The sequence below is a fragment of the Pararge aegeria genome, chromosome 17 (genome assembly GCF_905163445.1).
Source record: "Pararge aegeria chromosome 17, ilParAegt1.1, whole genome shotgun sequence".
In the NCBI taxonomy this organism is placed as follows: Eukaryota; Metazoa; Arthropoda; class Insecta; order Lepidoptera; family Nymphalidae; genus Pararge; species Pararge aegeria.
Window position 1 is genome coordinate 3,616,123 of NC_053196.1, and position 21,255 is coordinate 3,637,377.

General features: G+C 35.6%; 1 protein-coding gene across 1 annotated transcript; it reads left to right on the forward strand.

Moving 5' to 3' along the window:
* Positions 1-969: 969 nt before the first annotated feature.
* On the forward strand, positions 970-19,282 carry LOC120630878 (inositol-3-phosphate synthase). Its single transcript, XM_039900196.1, has 12 exons — positions 970-1,249; positions 2,028-2,200; positions 3,630-3,742; positions 4,666-4,823; positions 7,727-7,860; positions 11,233-11,353; positions 11,595-11,745; positions 12,479-12,570; positions 14,770-14,878; positions 15,809-15,985; positions 16,431-16,606; positions 17,261-19,282. Exons 1-12 carry the CDS (start codon positions 1,130-1,132, stop codon positions 17,357-17,359), a joined length of 1,623 nt encoding a protein of 540 aa, XP_039756130.1. The 5' UTR covers positions 970-1,129; the 3' UTR covers positions 17,360-19,282.
* The last annotated feature ends 1,973 nt before the right edge of the window (positions 19,283-21,255 follow it).

A 21,255-nucleotide genomic window follows, 5' to 3' on the forward strand; every position in this document is an offset into this window, starting at 1 on the left:
TTGGGTCTAAGGATTTTTTTCTCAAAAGTTAATCTGCATTCAATGAATGTAGAAACACTAGGTACGAAGCAAGCAATAAGGATTTAACTACAGTATATTTAATGCATGCAATTTCAGTTTGCAGCGGCTCATTATCAGCTTCTGGCTGGCTGAATACAGTCCGTTCACGGTTAATTGTCTCCTACCTACACTACACAGTAATAGCTATTGAGAATGGATTGTGGTTTATACTCCATTCATAAGTTTCTTAGGGTAACTTAAGAGTCATCGTAATTTAAATCGATATTTCATTACTTATGTGACTTTTGAAAAAGTAAATCTGCCTTTTACTTCTCGAGCTCAGGATACTTTGAATATCACTACGGGTCGGTAAATGGTACGGGTAGGGTGTAAATAATACAATCAAAACTCTAAATTAAACTAAATTGACAAATTCCCTAGTCTTGTACTGCCATAACTTACATTGAGTTTTTTGAGGAAAAGGACAGCACTATTTTTAAAGTTGTCAATTGAATTTGGTTTAGAGAGTTGACACCAATGAGACGTAAGCTATATATTTCGTAACCCATAGTTAGTTAACATTGATTTATACTACTAACATATTTGCAACAAATAACATATTGTAGAGGAAGACTAATATCTATAAATCTTTGGTCCTGCAAGTCTAAATTTGAAAACGAGTGCTGTCATTTTCATACGGTATGGGATGAAAAGGGATAGCACTATTTTGACATTCATTTTCATTTTTGTTTGAAATATTCACAGAATTGACACCAATTAATTATTTTATATAATTATTAGGAAAGGAAGACTTGTTTAGGATAAAGGTGTTTTGTGTGAATCGATAATTGAATATAATAAATAAAAATTTACCCAATAATTGACAGCACAGATTAAAATGATAGTAATTGACAGTACGTAATACGGATCCAGTAAGTGTAGGTACAACACTAATTTTCAATTTCAAATTTCATTTTCAAGCGATTTTGACGTGTGATGGTCGTTTTACAAAACCAATTATTTGCGTCTGTTCTAATATAATTGATTGATCGGCTAATAATTAATATAGCTCTACATTGAGTGAAGCAATCGTCTCAGTTAACTGAAGGAGTCTCACTTAATAATAAAGATGAATCCAACCTCAAACATAACCGTTGCATCGCCGAATATAAAATACACAGAGGATTATATATTTTCGGAATATGACTACGAGGAAACTTTAGTTACTAAGTGTGAGCGTGAATTAGTGGTAAGTGTTACTTAATATTTAGGGAATACTTTTTAAAAAATTTGCCGGTTTTCGCAATGGTATCGTTCGGAAAAGCCGAAGAATAATAACAAAATTAACTACCTATATTATCCATTACTCGTTGGTTTTACGCACAAAGAATTGAATAACAAAAATATTATGGTGATATTAGTCGTATGTCCCACAGCTGGGCATAATTCTCTTAGGAGAGAGGGTTTTAAAGCATAGACCCACTGTATCTCTTTTGTCTCCTTATTTGTCAACAACCAACAGTGGTAAGCCCTTGAATTTAGAATATGCAGAATAACTCATTCAGCCATTATTGGATACAGTGCATTGTTTCATTGTTTTTTTTGAAAGAGAAACCATTCTAAAGCAGAGTGGTTTTTGATGCTACAATATTAGTTGTGTACACAATTTCTATATGTTCATAATTCTGTGTGGTAAGCACTGGTATAATGGATTATGTGGGAGGTCCTGGTTTTGACTGAATGAGTTTTTACTACCCTACCATCAAAAACTGTTATGATGCTGCATAGAAATTGAATATGGCAAATATTATCTACAACCAGGCAAGATTGCAGCAAAGGATTAACTTGTTGTGGATTTAAAAAAAACACCTGAAACTGTACTGTTCCAATTATAGTTGGAAGGTAATTGTGTAGATTCTAAAAAAAAATCTGGCATTAACTCTTTAAATCAGTTTAAAAAAAAATTGATTTACACAAATGCATGCTGTGTATGAACCATTCCATTTGAGTAAATGTTTTTTTCACAGGCAAAACCCTACCGCACTTCGCTGTCTATACGCACAGGTCGCAAAGTGGGCAAGTTAGGAGTGATGCTAGTGGGATGGGGTGGTAATAATGGATCCACATTCACTGCAGCTGTGTTGGCCAATCGCCATCAACTGTCATGGAACACAAAGAATGGACACATGAACGCAAACTGGTTTGTAGATACATTAATTAATAAAATTAATGAATAATAAGATTTCTTTATTATTTATGTTGCACTACTATCAAATCTGATGCAATGATTGAGGTATAAAATTAGGGTGTGTTTGTCTACCGCTTTCCTGTTCTTGATGGAGCTTCTACATTCTTGTTCAACATTCCTCACCTTAGTAATTTGAAGCAAACATGGATAAAAAAAGCTTAGTGCCAGTTGATTGGATGTAAATCATATAAGGATGTCACTGCTGCTACTTGTAGAAGAATCTTGATTAAAATACTAGTTATAACGTGTAAATGAAAACCGAAATATATCTTCACAGGCTTTATAATAATAATAATAAAGCTTTATTTATTCCATCTAAATTTATAATTTTCAATCCTTACAAACTACTTGTGTTAGTAATTGGTTATTTTGATTTTAAATAAATTCTTAAGTTAGTGTTAGTATGTTAGTCCTTATGTTAGATGGATCCCATAGGATGGGTCAGAGCCTCCTCCATATCTTTCCACAATTTTCTGTCTTGGGCAGCTTTCATCCACTCTGTCCCAGCGATGTGGATTATGTCATCAGCCCATCTTTTCTTAGGTCTACCAACATTCCTTTTATAGGAATGGAGGCTAATGTACATCTAAAGCTTTCACAGGCTTTAGAGGCACATTATTCACTGTCTCTGAGAGTTATCTGTGAAGCTAAAACGCTAATGGTTTTTGAGTAAACCACTGAAGTATTTACTGAAAACATTCAGATACAGCCCTGTGATGACATGCAACATAATCAATTAACTCTTTTAACTTTTTTAATCTATAAAGGTACACATTATCAAGCATAGGTACTATGCTCCAGTCATAAGTAAACACCTAAAATGTTTTGAATTAGTTTATATTGAACAATAAATATGCTCCTTTTGATTTAAATTTTTTACAGGATGATTCCTTTTGAAATTTACTTATGCACCCTTAAACAGTATTTTGTAATCTGGTTACATGTTGTATAAAAGTCTTAGGAATTTGGCTACTTGCCTATGATTTTCTCTTGCTATACAAATATTCTGTTTCTTTGTTTTTGAGTAAAAAAATATATTACTTGTTTATTAGAGGACCTCCCTGGTGCTCTAGTTGTATAAGTGGGAGGTCCCAGTTTCATCTATCGGCAGAGGCAATTTGGGAATTTATTATTTTTGATGTGTCAGTGAACTAAAGGTTGTTCGGAAAAAAATCTCTTTAGCGATGAGACTGTCTTGGCACACCTCTATGTCTAGAATAAGTTTCTTCTGTGCAGTAAAGCAAACAAAACTTTTTTTTTAGAATTTGTTAACGTTACAATTAGTAATGTATTAATGTATCTTAATTTTATTAAGTGCTAGTTTAGTAAATAGCTGTATTAGGACATAAGAAATGACTTCAATTTTGATTATTTCAATTAGGTATGGATCAATAACACAAGCTTCGACAGTCAGACTGGGCCTTGATGAGAATGGAGGCGATGTGTTTGTCGCAATGTCAAAACTCCTGCCTATGGTTCACACAGATGATTTGGGTAAGTGACTGAGTATTTAAATGCAGCTGCGATGCTTGTTCTTTCTATTACAGTATAAATATTAATTCTGCATGCATACTTTAATATGTTGTGTGGCCAGAATACAGCTGTCACCAACTTACTTGTTCCTGCGGGTAACTGAAGAGGAGACTAAGGGAATGTTACTGAGAGTGGGCTGTAGTATCACAGAGCACATAGTACTCTGTGATACTATTATCATCTTCTGCCATCACCAACTTGCTTACCCAGTGTAGTGATTAAGAGCAAACCGAGCGGTTGGGAGAGGATTCAGTCCAGAATTGCACTGGTATAGCTAAGTTATGTGCGTTTTAAGCAATTAAAATATCACTTACTTCAACTGTGTAGGAAACATCGTGAGGCACAATCTCAAAGGTGTGGAGTCCACCGATCTGCACTGGGCCAGCGTGGTGGACTAAGCCCTTTCTCATTGTGGGAGGAGACCCGTGCCCTGTAGTGGGCCGGTAATGGGTTTATATGAGGCTATTGATTGATTTACCTTTCTAATATGTCTCAAGATTTTCCAGTAGAAGAAGTCAACCAGTTGCTTAAAATGCCCTGCTGAGCTCAAGGGGATATAAATAGGGCAAATAGGGCATAAAAGCGTTATGTAAAGAGGTTATTTATTATCCTTATATAACAGTCACATCTTGTATCTCTCTATGTCTATTGATTCTTCTCTGTAAGCGAGTCCCACAAATATTGGTATGGGACTTCTGTTCCAGAATTCCATTGTTCCCCCAGCCATTTTATTTCCGCTCTCATTGATTTCCAAAGCCATTGAGCATTTCATCAAGTGGCCTTGTGGATTATTCCTATAACTTTCTCAATATTCTTTATTTACATATTCGAATTTCCTTTTCTCTTTCGAACAAAACTTGATGAGATGGTTTTTGTTACACCAGTGATCGATGGCTGGGACATAAGCCCGATGAACTTGGCGGAAGCCATGGGACGCGCCAAGGTCATCGACTTCGATCTCCAGCACAAACTCCGCAAGGAGATGCAAACCATGAAACCGAGGCCGGCCATATACGATCCTGATTTCATTGCAGCTAACCAGGTTAGTAAATAATCAATAAAGTTTGCAAACAAAAAATTATTCAACATTCTAAATTCATTTGTTTCAAGTGGGCCTAGTTTATAAGCACTTTTGAAACGTTAAGTCAATCTGTTTGTAGTGACTCTACCACCGGTTCGAAAGGCAGATTCTACCTGGAAAAGCCGGCAAGAAACTCAGCAGATTTCTCTTTTTCAACATAATTTTACTCATCTTGTGAGAGATAAGAGCGCCAAGCAGCCTTGTCGTTAAGAAATTCATCAATCGTACAGTAACCACTATTTATTAATTGTGCTTTAAACAACGTGTTTAAACATATGCACAAACGTCCGTAGTCCAATGTTCCCGAAACGCTGAAGTTTACGCAACGCAGGGGATGCTTTAGCCAGAGAAAATTCATCGTCGTCAACCACCAGTCTGTAAACGACTGAGGTGGCGGAGTCACTCATTCCAACCTCCAGAAGTCCACTACCAATTAGGACTTTGGGCTTGCTTTCAGGTGGTCCGAGTTCGAACCCCGGCATCGCTATCTTTTCGAGGCTATGTGCATTCCAAGAAATTACATATCATTTTTTAATGGTGAAGGAAAACATTGTGCAGTTGTAGTAGTAGAATGAATTTAGATTTTGAACGTAGCCACCCTTTTTATGGACACGTGAACTAAAAATAGGAATTATCTTTAGGGCCGAGTGGCGCAGTGGGCAGCGACCCTGCCCACTGCGCAGGTCGTGAGTTCGATTCCCACAACTGGAAAATGTTTGTGTGAGTAACATGAATGTTTTTGAGTGTCTGGGTGTTTATCTGTATATTATAAGTATTTATGAATGAATGAATGAATGAATGAATACACTTTTATTGTACACCACATAAACATAACAAATTAACAGTAAATTTATGTGTATTATATTCATAAAAAAATATTCATCAGCTATCTTAGTACCTACCCATAACACGAGCTACGCTTACTTTGGGGCTAGATGGCGATGTGTGTATTGTCGTAGTAAATTTATTTATTTATTTATTATCTTTGTTGTACACAGCAGTACATGAATTTTAGTAACCAAATACCTAAACATTAAATCTTGTGCTATATGTATGTAATTCATTTATAAACAAGCATCACTATCAACCCATTACCGGGTCTCCTCCAACAATGAGAAGGGATTGGACCGTAGTCCGCCACGCTGTCCCAGTGCGGATTGGTGGACTCCACACAGCTTTGAGAACATTATTGAGAAATCTCGGGCATGCAGGTTTCCTTACCATGTGTTTCTTCACCCTTTAAGCAAATGATGTTTTAATAAACTTATTGACAAGCTAAATTTGAATTATAGGTTGTCCGTGTTACGATCTAGCTGTACGTGTCAAATAATCATAATATAATAAGAGGTGCTTTTGAATAATTGATATATAGAATTGTTCATTATACATATTACGACAATACACACATCGCCGTCTAGCCCCAAAGTAAGCGTAGCTTGTGTTATGGGTACTAAGATGACTGATGAATATTTTTAGGAATAGTATACATAAATACTTATAATATACGGTTCAACACCCAAACACTGAAAAACACTCGTGCTCATCACACAAACATTTTCCAGTTGTGGGAATCGAACCCACAGCCTAGGACTCAGAACGCAGGGTCTCTGCCCACTGCGCCAGTCGGCCGTCACTAACACTAGCCTATGATAATAATCGTTAATACCCGCTAACCCGCTTTAGAGACAAGTGGTGGGTCTATGCTCTAAAAAACTTTTTCCCATGAGGACGTTAATAGAATGATATTTCATGATCATACGTATATATCTATTTCGAATAACTAAGTGCATGACGCCTATTAATACTAAGTAGTGAACGGCCGTCGTCATTACAATCATCGCTATAAAGTGCATAGTTATATAACTTCCTGTATACGACACGCTGTGTAAATGACATGTTGTTGTACAATATTATTATGACCAGTAAACTAAGGGCAGCGCCTCACAAAGTCGGATTTTCTTAACGTTAATTCGATGAGAAAATTACCTTTCTAAGCAAAACGTATATTGAAATATGTACCTCCAAACCCAATTGGCATGATGACAATAACAAAGAATTGCTAAAATATTGTATTATTCTAATGACACAATGATTAATGTATTATGAAAAACGTGTTTTTTTTATAATCTTAGGGAGATTGGTATTTATTTTCAATGAATACAACTGAAAAACTATGGAGGGTAGAGGTAAGGAGAGTCATCTTATATGGGAGAAAAGTTGAAAAAGTGTCCAGATGTTGCGCTAAATAACAGTTCAAAAATCCTCCACAATGGCGCTGGTGGATGCACAGGGTATGGTATGAATGTAGCAATCGTAGATGAATTGAAGTATGCCGAGTTAAAAAAATTAATGTCATTATCGACTAAAGTAGTTAATTATTGAGAATTTCAACAACTTACGTTGTACAAAATATTGTGGTAAATATAACCTTACAGATTTATTATAACCAAACGTGCGTTTAGAGTGATTTTATTTCGTAAACAGTAAATAGTACGGTATTTATATTTGGCGCTTCTTTTGAGAGTTACCCTGATGCAAATGTGGCGCCATTCTTATTTAATACATTTTGACGACACTTTTTCATATACACAGATGACTCTCCTTACCTCTACCCTCCATATGAAAAACCTAGCCATCCGCCATGTAGGATGGAACGCCGAATTCAAAATTATGACGTCACGTCTATATAAACATAGTTTTGTACCGCTCGAAATTCGAATATCTCCGTTTATATTATCAAGTATTTTATGATTTCAACTATCAGTTGCTAAATTTTTTTGTTATCAATACCAAAATGAATAATCTTTACCTATAAGCGTTATTTTTAAGTAAAAAGATTTTATTAAAGTATTGTTGAAATGCAGGCTGATCGCGCTTTGAATCTCATTCGAGGGACGCGGTATGAGCAGTATCTCCAAATCAGAGCCGACATCAAGGATTTCCGTGACAAGAATAAGCTGGATAAAGTGATCGTGCTCTGGACGGCTAACACTGAGAGGTCTGTTTCATAACCCAATTATAAAAGTATCGTACAGTGCTATATAATGTAATCGTACAATAGTTATGCCCGTTTTCAGTAACGACGAAAAAGTCAATGCCTAAATGAGTAGCGTCTAATCTAACGATACATCAACCGTTCCCGAATAGTCATCTTAAAGTCGGTGAAACAATTTTTTTTTCTATAGATAACGCATTCGACATAGTGATTAATGCCCTTTTTCAATTAACCTAGGAATCACCTTAATACGATGCCTAGTGATTTAAAAAGCACGTTCTCGAACTCTTAAATAATCACATATTTATGAGTTCCCGACAGCAACTAACGACGCTAGGTGCGGACAGTTACGGCACCGATTCGGCTGCTTGTGAAGTTCAGGGGAGACTCGTAAACTGAAACTGGGGATTTTTTTTAATAACCTTAAATCTATACGAAAAATGAAAAATATGATAATACTTGGAAACACAAAATACCACACCTGTGGCAAAACACCAAAGTCAAGTTAAATTATATCAGTTGCCTAGTGAAAATCGATTAATGAAAGGTAAATATATGCCTAGGAATCTTCTTTGATTAGGTGTTACTTACGTAGGTATTGCATTAGGTCGTTAATGAAAACGAGCATAAGGCCTTAATATTTGTGAACTCGCGTTCCTTAGGTAGGTCCATAAACTGTTTCTAAAAATGGAGCATTCAGTTTCGGTTATTTACTAAACCTTTTTTGATCGAGACAAAAAAGGTGCGCAGTATTTTTTTTTTTTAAGCATTTATAAGTGCTTTGGTCTTATAAGTTGGGGTTCCTTGGTTCGATATCCGGTAGGGACAATTTGTATATTTATACCAAAGTTCAGTATTTTCTCTAGTTTTGGTCGATATGATACTATGAGCTCCATACCCAAAACAGGTTAGCCCGTTACCATCTAAGACTGGATCATCATTTACCACCACGTGAGATTGCAGTCAAAGGCTAATTTGTACAGGAAAAAAAGTCTTATGTTCAATAACAGATAATAAAAAACCGAGTTTTTGTTCACGGCAAAATGTTTTCTATATAATCACAATGCTAAAAGTAATTTCGTATCGGCGCCGTTTACCGCGTTCTTTATGAATAATAAAGTGATATGCTATGAGTGTACGAAGTAGATGCATTTACCATGAACTTGGACTGTGGCAGTGACGTTTAAAACGATAACATAAATTCCAATAACCGGAAAAAGTCAAGTAAAGTGTTTTCTCGGTATAAATAAAGCTGCATATTCATCATCGTTATAGTATACTGTGGCGACCTCATAGCGCAGCGGTGAGCGCTATGGTTTTTTTTGGCAGTCCCGAGTTCGATTTATAATTTCCTATATTTCTCTGGTAGGAGACTTCGGCCGTGGCTTGTTACAACCCTACCGATAAAGACGTGCCGCTTCGCTTGGCGTTCTGGTACGATGTCGCGTTGTAACTGATAAAATTATGGCTTTAATATAGTTATATTAAGAGAGAGAGTAACACATAATCTACTTCAATAAACTACCCATTGACATCTTGATGTTTCTTAATTGAGCTTATAGAAAAGTCCTATTATAGTATAAAGAACTACGTAATCGATAAAAAAAGCTTGGGTGTGAAACCTAACCAGGTTGCTCTTCTAATAATTTTAAATGACAATGTCAGATGGTGATAACAAAAAAAAAACGCGTTTGGAACCCTCTTAGCTTTACTTTTATGTTTATATGGTTATCGTCATCATCTCACTACCGTGTACTTCTCATGTAGTGAACGCAACAAAAGTGACACCTATGGGCCTACTTGAATAAAGATATTTTTGACTTTGACTTTACTTTTCGTACCAGGAAAACAAATCACGGGATTTGTTAAAAAACCGTAGTAGAGTCGTACGCACGACGCGACGCGGACATAAACTAGTAAAGTAATATTTATTTGCTTAAAACACACATAACTATGAAAAGTTGGATGTCCGATCTCCGAGGTCGGGGACCGAACTTGGTCCCGATCGTTCTTCGGTTTCGGAACTACGGTCCGAAAGTGAGGCCGAAGTCTTAACCACTGGGCTATTACCGCTGGTGACTAAAACTGCATATTGCTTACCTGGTTATATATTTATTTCCAGGTAAGCTGTTGCCCGCATACATAGTTCGCGTTTGTTAAGTTTATTTACAAATTCCCTGAGAAGCGTTTTTTTTTCGCTGGGATAAAGAGAAGCCTATGTTACCCTCCGTCCAAATAACTTTATGCCAAATATAAAGTTGAGTTGTTTGCTTGTTAACGGCGTAAAGATAGAACAAGCAGACAAACTAACACACTTTCTCATTTATAATATTAGTAAGGATTATGCCCTATATGACTCAGCACTCGCTAATGCAAACGAACGACGCTTCAATCAAATCTATTTGCGTACCGTTTTATGTCTATTCACCTAGCATATGAGACAGTTTATGTTAAGTGCTGTTTCAGCCTTTAAAGCTTACATACTCGATTAGGGTCTTTATATTGATTTAAGTGCCGCTGTAGTACCTCCGCCAATGTAGGGCGCCAAGAAAATTGTATTGTATACGTCAAAGCCATATATTTCTATAATCAAAAAGGCATGGATATGCCACTTTTGATGCGTACTTTACATAAAGAATGTGTACCATGTACTGTGATGATGGCGATAACCATATCCGTAAACTTAAAACTAAAGCTACGAGGGTTCCAAACGCGCTCTGTAGGGCTAGCATGCGCACCACGTGATAATTATCTCTACCCGTTACTCGTATTTTTTCTATAGATTGACGAGACAATGGGTAGATATAACTCTCGTGGCGCGCATCCTAGCCCTACTGGTTTAACAAGAAGCCCACGACAAACAGCCGGATGTTCTTATTGTAATAACCATCTTACATTGTCATTTGAAATTATTAAAAAAATAATGAATGAATGAATACCCATTTAGTGCACGTCACCTGAAAATACTGATAAATATACTTCACTTCACAGATATAATACTTCACAGGCTTTAGAGGTACATTATCTCTGTGACTTATCTGTGAAACCTAATAGTTTCTGAGGAAACCACTGCAACTACTGAAAGAAATCAGATACAGCTCAAACATCACATGTAAAATTAAAAAAATCATGTGTCTCCTGTAGGTACTTCATTAGGTACGCGTCATCGCATAAGTGTCATAAGTAAATTTCTGAATTCGTTTGTATGGAAAAATAAATACGCTTCTTTGATTTAATATTTTTACAGGCTGAAATATACTTCTGCATCCTTCAACATTATTTCGTAATTTGGTGACACGTTGTATATAATTATTGTAGCGAAAACTTCTTTAGTCGCGTTGAACAATTTTCAATTATTTTACATGTTTCCTATAGATTCTGTGAAGTAGCCGTTGGAGTCCACGATACAGGGGACAATCTCGAAAAGGCTCTTCGACAGAACAACTCTGAAATCTCTCCTTCCACCATCTTCGCCCTGGCTGCCGTCGATGAAGGAGTGAGTAGTTCTGCATTTTCTCCGCTCAACCTCCCATCTATTACTTAAAGGACCATAACAAAACCTAGTTGACTATTTTGACGGTATAAGTGGGCAGCGAACCTGCTTTCTGAGTCCAAGGCCGTGTGTTCGATTCCCACAACTGGAAAAGTTGTGTGAGAAGATTTATATCATAAGTATTTACGTATATTACTCATAAAAATATTCGTCAGTCATTTTATAAAGAAAACATTTGTTTTAGTGTTGCTACATCAACGGATCGCCTCAAAATACAATAGTGCCCGGAATAGTCGATCGCGCGGAGCAAACTGGAGTTTTCGTCGCTGGAGACGATTTCAAGTCCGGACAGACGAAGCTCAAATCCGTTCTTGTCGATTTCTTGGTATCAGCTGGTGAGTTCACCCAAAATAATGGATAATTAATAAAATACATATCGCATTTTAAGAATTCAAGTAGCAAAAGCTAAAAAAAATATTCTATAAATCGTGATTCGTGAAACTGTTATAGCCCAGTGGGCAGGACTTCTACTTCACTTTCTGTGGCCCGTGTTCGAATTCCAGTTCGCACCTCTAACTTAGAATTAGTTATGTGCGTTTTAAATAAAAATATCACTACTAGCTTCAACGGTGGATGAAAACATCGTGAGGAAACCTATATGCCTAAGAGCTCTCCATAATGTTCTCAAAAGGTGTGCGGAGACCACCAATACGCTCTGGCCCAGTGTGGTGGACTACGGCCTTAACCCCTTCTCATTGTGGGAGGAGACCCGCGCCAATGCGATGGTTTGAAAATGATGATGATGATTCGACGGCCGATTGGCGCAGTGGGCAGCGACCCTGCTTTCTGAGTCCAAGGCCGTGGGTTCGATTCCCACAACTGGACAATATTTGTGTGATGAACATTAATGTTTTTCAGTGTCTGGGTGTTTGTCTATGTATTATAAGTATTTATGTATATTATTCATTAAAAATATTCATCAGTTATCTTAGTACCCATAACACAAGCTACGCTTACTTTGGGACTAGATGACGATGCGTGTATTGTCGTAGTATATTTATTTATTTATTTATGATTATAGTCTGGCGAATAATGTTTGATATCCCTAGCAATTTCTTTTGTGTGCAGGTTTAAAGCCAGTGTCGATCGTGAGCTACAATCACTTGGGCAACAATGACGGGAAGAATTTATCGGCCCCAAGGCAGTTCCGCTCCAAAGAGGTAGTGATCATAATATTTTTTCTTATTAATCTAATTCTCATTAGCCGGGTCCCCACCAGACGATCCAAAATGGATCGGCGATCCCGCGATCCGCGATCCAAAATCGTGATACGTGGAGCGTACCGTACTAGGCCGATCAGTTTGTTTAAACTGCGATCCTAAACTACGCTCCAAGCGATCCATAGGCGATCCGTGATTCAGTCGAACTCTTGCTGGAGATGGAGTCACACGTACAGCGGCGGCGTCGAATTGCCGTGGCAGCAGCAACCTTTATTTTGCTTAAATATTTGCGATATTTAGTTAATTGATATTAGACGGCGACTTTGCGAGATGTCCATGGTGTGGTGGATCGCGCACACACAACCGTCCACATCGCGCGCGCCAAGCAACTGAGGCACCTTTGAGGCTGACAAAAAACCGACAACGTACGGATCGGGCGCAGCAGGGAGCGCGCGCTCCAATACGAGCGCATGGTACGCGCGCGGCACGTCCACACCGCCTGCACATTTGGATCGCGCTCCAGCCGCGCGCGATCGGAGCGCGGTGGATCGTTTGGTGGGGACCCGGCTAATAATCTCTGATTTAAATTATTGTTTTTTATAATTAGCTGACAGGAAGTGTTCCGACGACTTGCATACCCACGCCCCTTTTGTTCCCTTTTACCATCAGGGCATTTAATTCTTTTTGCGTTTTACCAAAAGAATCGCAAATGTAACAAAAAAAGAAGCTCGCCAAACTGATTAACCAGTATGTTGGCGAGTTAGCACTCATCTAGTATACAACTAACATGCACCTAAAGCTAGAATATTATAAAACTATATCTAGTATGTCTTATATTCCTAATTAATAATAATTTAACGAAAACAAAAACTTATAAAAATAAATAAATAGCTTAAGATTTGCATCAATAATCAGCAGAATGAACGGAAGCTCTAACATTAATTTTAAAATATTAAGTAATAAATGAGAAAATCCCTCTATGGAGCACTGTTGCTCAGCTTGCTTGCACAGCATGTTTTTAACAAAAGGATAAATATTTTTAAAAATCAAGTTATTAAGCACTATTCCACATAATCTTTAGGGAAATAATATATATAATATTATTATTTAAGTGTTTCTTTTATTTCAACTTTAATTTTATCTTTACTTTCTGTTTAATTTAATTCCAAGTTGTGTACACATACTTTGGGTTGTAGCTTAGAACAAAACTTGTTATTACTTATATTTAGACCTACTTTTAGTTATTACCTGTTTTGTGTACCTAATAACAATAAACAATAAACACCAAGTGCTCAAGAGGGTACTTACCTTTATTACCAGTTATTTATATTTATAGGTTTGGCCAAATTTTATTTAGCAAATAAATTCAAAATTTCTTTATTCGTGTAGGCCTATCACAGGCACTTATGAAGCGTTCATACATATTTGTTTACATAATTGTAACGGGATGGTGATAACTTCGTTCGCCAACTTAAATCTAAAGCTACGAGGGTTCCAAACGCGCCCTGGTCTAAGAAGAGCCCACAACAAACTTAGCCGGGTAAATTTATTTTCTTGTTATTACCATCTTCCAGTAAATTTAAATTAAGCTATGAAGCTAGAGCAATTCACACCCAAGCTTTTTTATCGTTTAAATAATCCTTAATGTTATAATAGGATTTTTCTGTTAGCTTACGTTTTATATAAACTTTGAACTTATTGAGAGACAACTCAAAGATTTCATTTGGTAATTTGTTATAAAATAATATACAATTGCCCTTGAATGAATTTGCAATTTTGTGTAGCCTAGTAAACTGCACATAAACACAATAGTAAATAAGATGATTGTTACTAGCTACGGTTTTTTTTTCCCGAATTAAACGTTATTATTATTATTAAAACAAATTAGTACCAAAGGATTATTAAAGAGTGAAGAAATTAAAAGAAGTCCCTAAGTAAGTCCTTCAACTTCTTAAGACCTACTGATATCTATCCAAGGCAAATGAATTTTATTAAAGATTTTAGGCACAATGAATCGATTCAATTCGACTTTTGGTACTAGAAATCTCAAAAATTTATATTATTAATAGTTATATTTGTTCGTTTGTTTGAATTCTTTATTGTACACGCAAGAAAAAGGTAGGAAACAAATCAAAATTAAAATATATTTATTTAAGCGTGCAAAGGCGGTCTTATCGCCAAATCGATCTCTTGTTACAGATAACGAAGAGCAACGTTGTGGACGATATGGTAGACTCGAACCGCTTGCTGTACAAGCCGGGAGAGAAACCGGACCACGTGGTCGTGATCAAATACGTGCCCTATGTAGGTCAGTACAATAATTTGATCTAAAACTGCGTCAATCATAAAACTTGGTGAAAGTACCTTGATATCAGTGGCGTGCATAAAGGATATGCATAGGGTATGCAGATGATACAAAATAAAGAAAAACTCCAGTACTACACAGTACAGTACAGTAAAAAAACTTAAGGATAGGCTTTGCAAGAGTTATAAAAAGCCTATCCTTAAGTTTTTATAACTCGTACTGGAGATTTTTTTCATTTTATATTATCTGCCTGCTTAGTACATACCCTGTGCATACCCTGTATGCACGCCACTGCTTGATATGTGCTCGATACTTGAGTTACAATAATTCTTTATCCGGTTTATAGAAGCGGTGATAACTCAGTGGTTAGGACTTCGACTTCACTTTTGGGGGCCGAGTTCGAATCACAACACGCATCTCTAACTTTTCAAGTTATATGCGTTTAAAGCAATTAAATATCGCATGCTTCAACGGTGAAAGAAAATATCGTGACGAAACCTGCGTGACGTGGGTTCGATTCCCACACCTGTTTTTCAGTGTCTGGATGTTTATCTGTATTTTATAAGTTTTTATGTATAAAATTATTCATCAGTCATCTTAGTACCCATAACACAAGCTAAGCTTACTTTGGGGCTGTATAACGATGTGTGTATTGTCGTAGTATATTTATTTATTTGACGGCCGATTGGCGCAGTTTGCAGAGACCCTACTTTCTGAGCCCAAGGCCGTGGGTTTGATTCCCACTACTGGAAAATGTTTGTGTGATGAGCATGAATGTTTTTCAGGGTCTGGGTATTTATATTCAAAGTATTTATAAAAATATTCATCAGTCATCTTAGTACCCATAATACAAGCTACGCTTACTTTGGGGCTAGATGGCGATGTGTGTATTGTCCTAGTATATTTATTTATTTATTTTACTATCTGTTGTAGGCGATTCCAAACGAGCAATGGACGAGTACACGTCAGAGATCCTGCTGCACGGCACCAACACGATTGCCGTACACAACACTTGCGAGGACTCGCTGCTGGCCGTACCTCTCATCCTAGACCTGGTTCTGTTAGCGGACCTTTTCTCTAGGGTCTCATTCCGCAGAGACGAAGCTCAAGGTGCCTAAACTATTGTTTTATGAAACGGCCAGATGTTACAATGTGTTTAAATAAAAATTGCAGAAAGCTCTCGGCTTTGTAGTTCTTATCGTTAACACTAACAACTTTTGTTCTACGACTTTTCAAAATTCATACAAAAAAATAAATCTTAATCACGTTATTTCTGCAAAGTTACATTACACTGTTAAACCAAATGCATGCCCCTGTGGCCAAACCGCTGCGAGCACGCACGATCGAGTCGTGGTTCGCTGTTGTCTTTGTTACATTACAAATTAGTAACAAGTAGAGTAAGAACTTAATATTGAATTTTTTCTATGCGTTAGTAATTTTTTTTCTTGTAAACTGACGAAACGGCTCGGCTATCCGGCTCGAAGGACCATGTGTTGACACATGGTCCTTCGAGCCGGATGCAACGAACGTTACATAAAAAAATGTGTTTTTCCAGACTGGAGTCCCATGCACACGGTGATGTCGTCGCTGGCGTACCTTCTTAAAGCGCCGATGGTTCCGGGCGGGGCGCCCGTGGTCAACGCGCTGTTCAAACAGCGGGCTTGTATCGAGAACATCATGCGTGCGTGCCTCGCCCTGCCGCCCACACACCACATGCAGCTCGAACATAAGGTACGTGTAGAGCGCGACCAGCCGATATTGCGGGCGATGTGTATGCCCGTTTTCACTGAACATCTAATCTAATTAAAGAAGGCATACATTTAACTTTTTCCAATCGATTTTTACTGGGCATGTCATAACTAACCTAACTTGTCTATGCCTAATGTCTAATGTCGTTCGTTAAACATTACTTAAGAGTTCATGAAACGTTCCGATTAAGGCGATTCCTAGGCTTTGTGAAAACGGACTTTAATCCGACAGAGTCCAGACCTTTAACTTTATTTGCTAGAACGTGGTACATGTTTTGGTGTTACAATAATTATTTGTGACACCTAAGCACTCAACTATTTTAATTGTATGCAAAAATTTACGAAATAGTTACGATAGATCGCCGATTATTACTACTATCACTGGGAGGTGTCTTTGCGCCGTCCGAGTGTCTCACAAGTACTACTTATCTCAAAATACGCACTCACATAGTGTCATGAACATTGGTTGTGATCAAATAACAAAACTCACTCGACTAATGACTAATTCACCTTTTAAACAAAGTCGCAAAAACACACACACAAACGCACACGCACACGCACACGTATAGTCATCAAAAGTTTAATACTTTACTCACTTTACAAAATTCTGTTAACGTTTTAATAAAAAAAATTTCAGGTACCATTTTTGATGACGGAACTTCACACTGGTGCAATGTTCAGGTCGCCTCCACCGGCGAAGAAGCAAAAAGTGACACAGAAAAACGGCGACCAATAAGTTTGTAATGTTTGGAATTTATAACATGGCTGAAACTCAATTAAAGGAAAACTTATGTACGTACCTCCGAATTAAAAGTGAATAGGCATCTTTGGTTCCCATCTCTCTTGATACTTGATACATATGGGTTCCATCAATGAAGAGTACTATCAAAAGCATTGCTCATTTGTTATAAGTAATTTTTACTTCTTATAACGGCGACCTTGTTTTCTGTATATTTGTACAGCATGACCACACAAAGTGAAACCGGAGTCAAAACTCGTAAATCACACAATACGCTAGACTATATCTATCAACGTAACGATTGCATGTTGTGAGTCACCAACAAGTTTATGTGAGATACTCTTTTCAACTAGTGAACAGTCAACACAGGAATAAAAACAAAATAAAAACTGCTCACCAAACTTAGAAATAGCCCCGTTGACAAGTTTCACACCAAAAACGTTCACTCGTTTTGTATATGCCTTGATAAAAAAATATAATATGTGTAATATTAACGAAAAAAATTCGGTGTAATAGAAAAGCCCAATAGCGATGCGTTCGACGCGGTGCGACGGCGATATCAATCACAGTTCCGGTCATTCACTATTGCCATAAAATAAAAGAATAAGTACTTAATAAAGTTTTGAAACTGCATACAATTTATAATATGAATTTTTAATTTTTAAATAATATAAATTAATTTAAGAGTTTCATTCGTGGTATAAATTTCCTTATTTTAGTATTGCTACTTAGGGAAAAATGCTAATATATCTCTAATTTTATTACGTTTTCATTAAAACAAACACTTTTTTCGATACGTTAACAGCGATAATATATTTTAGTTGTTTATTTATCTCTTACATTCCTCGTTATGATAGCACAAACCTGTGCACACAAATTTTTATTTATATCTGAACTTATTATAATTATATACAAAATGTAGTTCGAAAGTTCATTACATTGTAACGTATAATAGTTTAACTAGCGTACGATGTTTTTAGTTTTAATTGTTTTTGTTTAAACAGAGTTAATATTATTTATGAGTATTTATTTTTGGCTGTGCGTTAGTGATTTTTTTTGTATAGTGAGATAATCATAATTAAATTAGCTATTTTGTTGTACGCTAAGTACTTTTGATATGACGACTTTTTGGCGTAATCATAGATAAAATATCATCAAGTATGAATTGTATATTTTCAAAAACGAAACTTAATGTCTTCATAACATATACAGAACGGATGAAAATCAGTACAGAAATTACAAATTAATTTGTGTAGAAGGCTGTTATGGTCAATTTTACACGGTAGATTTAAAGATTTTGAAATATGCAATTTCTTACTAGGTGTATCGAGTCCACAAGTCGCTTTAAATTGTATTCAAAGGTTCTTACGTAAGACTATTATATATATACACGTTTAACTTCCAGAGGAAGTAACTATAGTTTTGTTTATCTTTATGATTTGTTTACCCGCTCCAAAAATATTGTACCCTGGTATTATCTATAATTAGATATCATCAATTAAAATGTGTTATTTAATTTCGCATTGCTATAGAATATCAAATTATCGTTATGCAGACAAGATCTTATTTTATTAACTATTAAAAAAACTGCCATTACAACTGCCCTTTTATATCAAATTATTAGAAATCAAAGAACCGACTCATCACTTTTTTTTTCTCTATAAATTAACTAGGTTAAAAGTTTTATAGCCCGTGGGTACAGATCATTTCACTCTTTCAGTATCCAGTAATTTGACATTTGGAAGAGTTAGACAAGGCATCGTGTACTTATACTATTATTAGTTTATTTGGTTCAATAAATTTTGAATGGATCTATTTTGCATAACGCCAAAATTGTTGGTGTTTATTCTATTGTATACAAATCTAAAAAGTTGTAATTTATATATATATATTTTCAGGTTTCATCAATGTTTCTTTTTGTAATTTATTATACCAAATATATATTTTCTAAAATTATTAGATATATTTAAGATATTATTAACTATAAGTCCGTGGGTTATAAAAAGAAAACCCCAAGTAATAACAGCGTACCATATTTTATAATTTTTACGTTGTCTACAAGTTTTCGATGTATTTACATATGAAGAGCGAAGTTTGCACTAACTTAGAGTATTTCAGGATCACGTGTTCAAATTATCACGTTTTCTATTTGGTCTATTCCTACACGTTTTCGCTCAACTCTGCTGAGTGGAAATGTACTATTTATTATAGAATCTCGTAAACTATTCATGCATAGGCAAGTTAAAAAAAAACTCTTATCTCACAAGTGGCAATTAACAATATTTCTATTGCCTTAAACTATACTATTATATTTAAAATAAAAGATTGTATTAATATATTTCTATTAATAGTAATTTGATAGATCTTTAAAAAATCTGATAATCTCCTGTTTAACAGTATTAATTTACAGATTATCTGATTTATCTTAACAAATTATATCATCCAGTATTTTGTTATAAGTGTTTTAAAATATCATAGTTAAATCCAAAAGTATTAATGCATTTATAGATTTATTTATTTGAAATAAATTTTTATTTTAGTTCAACGGAAACGATTAAGGTAAATGACACGAAATTTTAAGGGTACTTAAAAATCTATGATTATTCGTAAATATATTAACGAATTAGAATATAACTGATATGGGAAAACTAAAATGTCTAAGTGAATTTAAATGTATTTAGGTCTTGGGAGTAAACAAATATTATCTAAATATTTTAAAACTTTGCTTCACTTACTAAAATTAAGTTAGCTCTTAGGCGCATTATACACGAGCGAAAGTATCTCGGCGATTGAGCCATCTAATTATAAGAAACACATCGACCCGATATTCTAAATTGATAAAACATTTTTGCAGTAAACTCAATATAAAATCTATTATCAACATTTAGGTGGCTTATATTTTTAATAGCTGAAGTATTGCTTGGCAATTTTCGTGTGGTTTTCGAGCGTTTTTCAGAATATTTCCACCACCACAAATTTAGCTTAGCGACTATTGAATCAGACTCTTGAATAATTGGCGGGATTCTTATAATTTTCTTGTGATTTTGTGATTATACTAAATGTTAAGGTAAATCAACACTTTCGCTGCTATATTTCGCTCGTATACATAGCTGCCTAATTTATGTTGTTTAGTGTTCATTCCTATTAGAAAACATATGTTAATTAACATAGTATAAAGGCTATGTACGATAAATAAATTATTTTGGTGCACTTATATTAAAATAAATTGATGTCTTGATGGAAATTTGTGTTTTAATGCTCTCCTCATGTGACCACATTGTAAATCATGTAAGGAATAGGCCCAGGGAACTTATTTACGTTGCAACATTAACCCAACAAATCTAGATTTGAAACAAGATGAATCTCTGCACAAAAAATAATGTAAGTAGCTACGATAATACTATTATGTTTGTGACTTTCCCTGCGCTATTAAGTGTTAGTTTAAGCTGTAGAAATGTTGCTAATGTTATAAACCAGAAAAAAATGTTTAGTCATACTAGTGTCACAATCTGGTGTGACCATTTAACAGACTGGTAATGAAAATGAAGTAAAAAAAGTTGTCAGATTAATCATTCTTTATTTTCAGTTAAGCATAGAATAGTACAGTACCTCAAGTTCACCAGTCTAATTTGACAATACGTCGACATCCACGCACCAAGCATTTTACAGAGAACTTGTTACAATAATATTTATATTGGTGTTTTACAATACACATACAAATAAAGTTAAATACGACACCTAAATAAAAATACGACGTGTACAAATGTGTGTGTAGACCCCGGTCCGATATCCGGGCGATCTACGCGAACAAACAACTAAATTATACTTAAATTAAATATTTGTTCAAATAAAAGTATAGGTACCTTACCGACACATTATTTATACATTGTTTT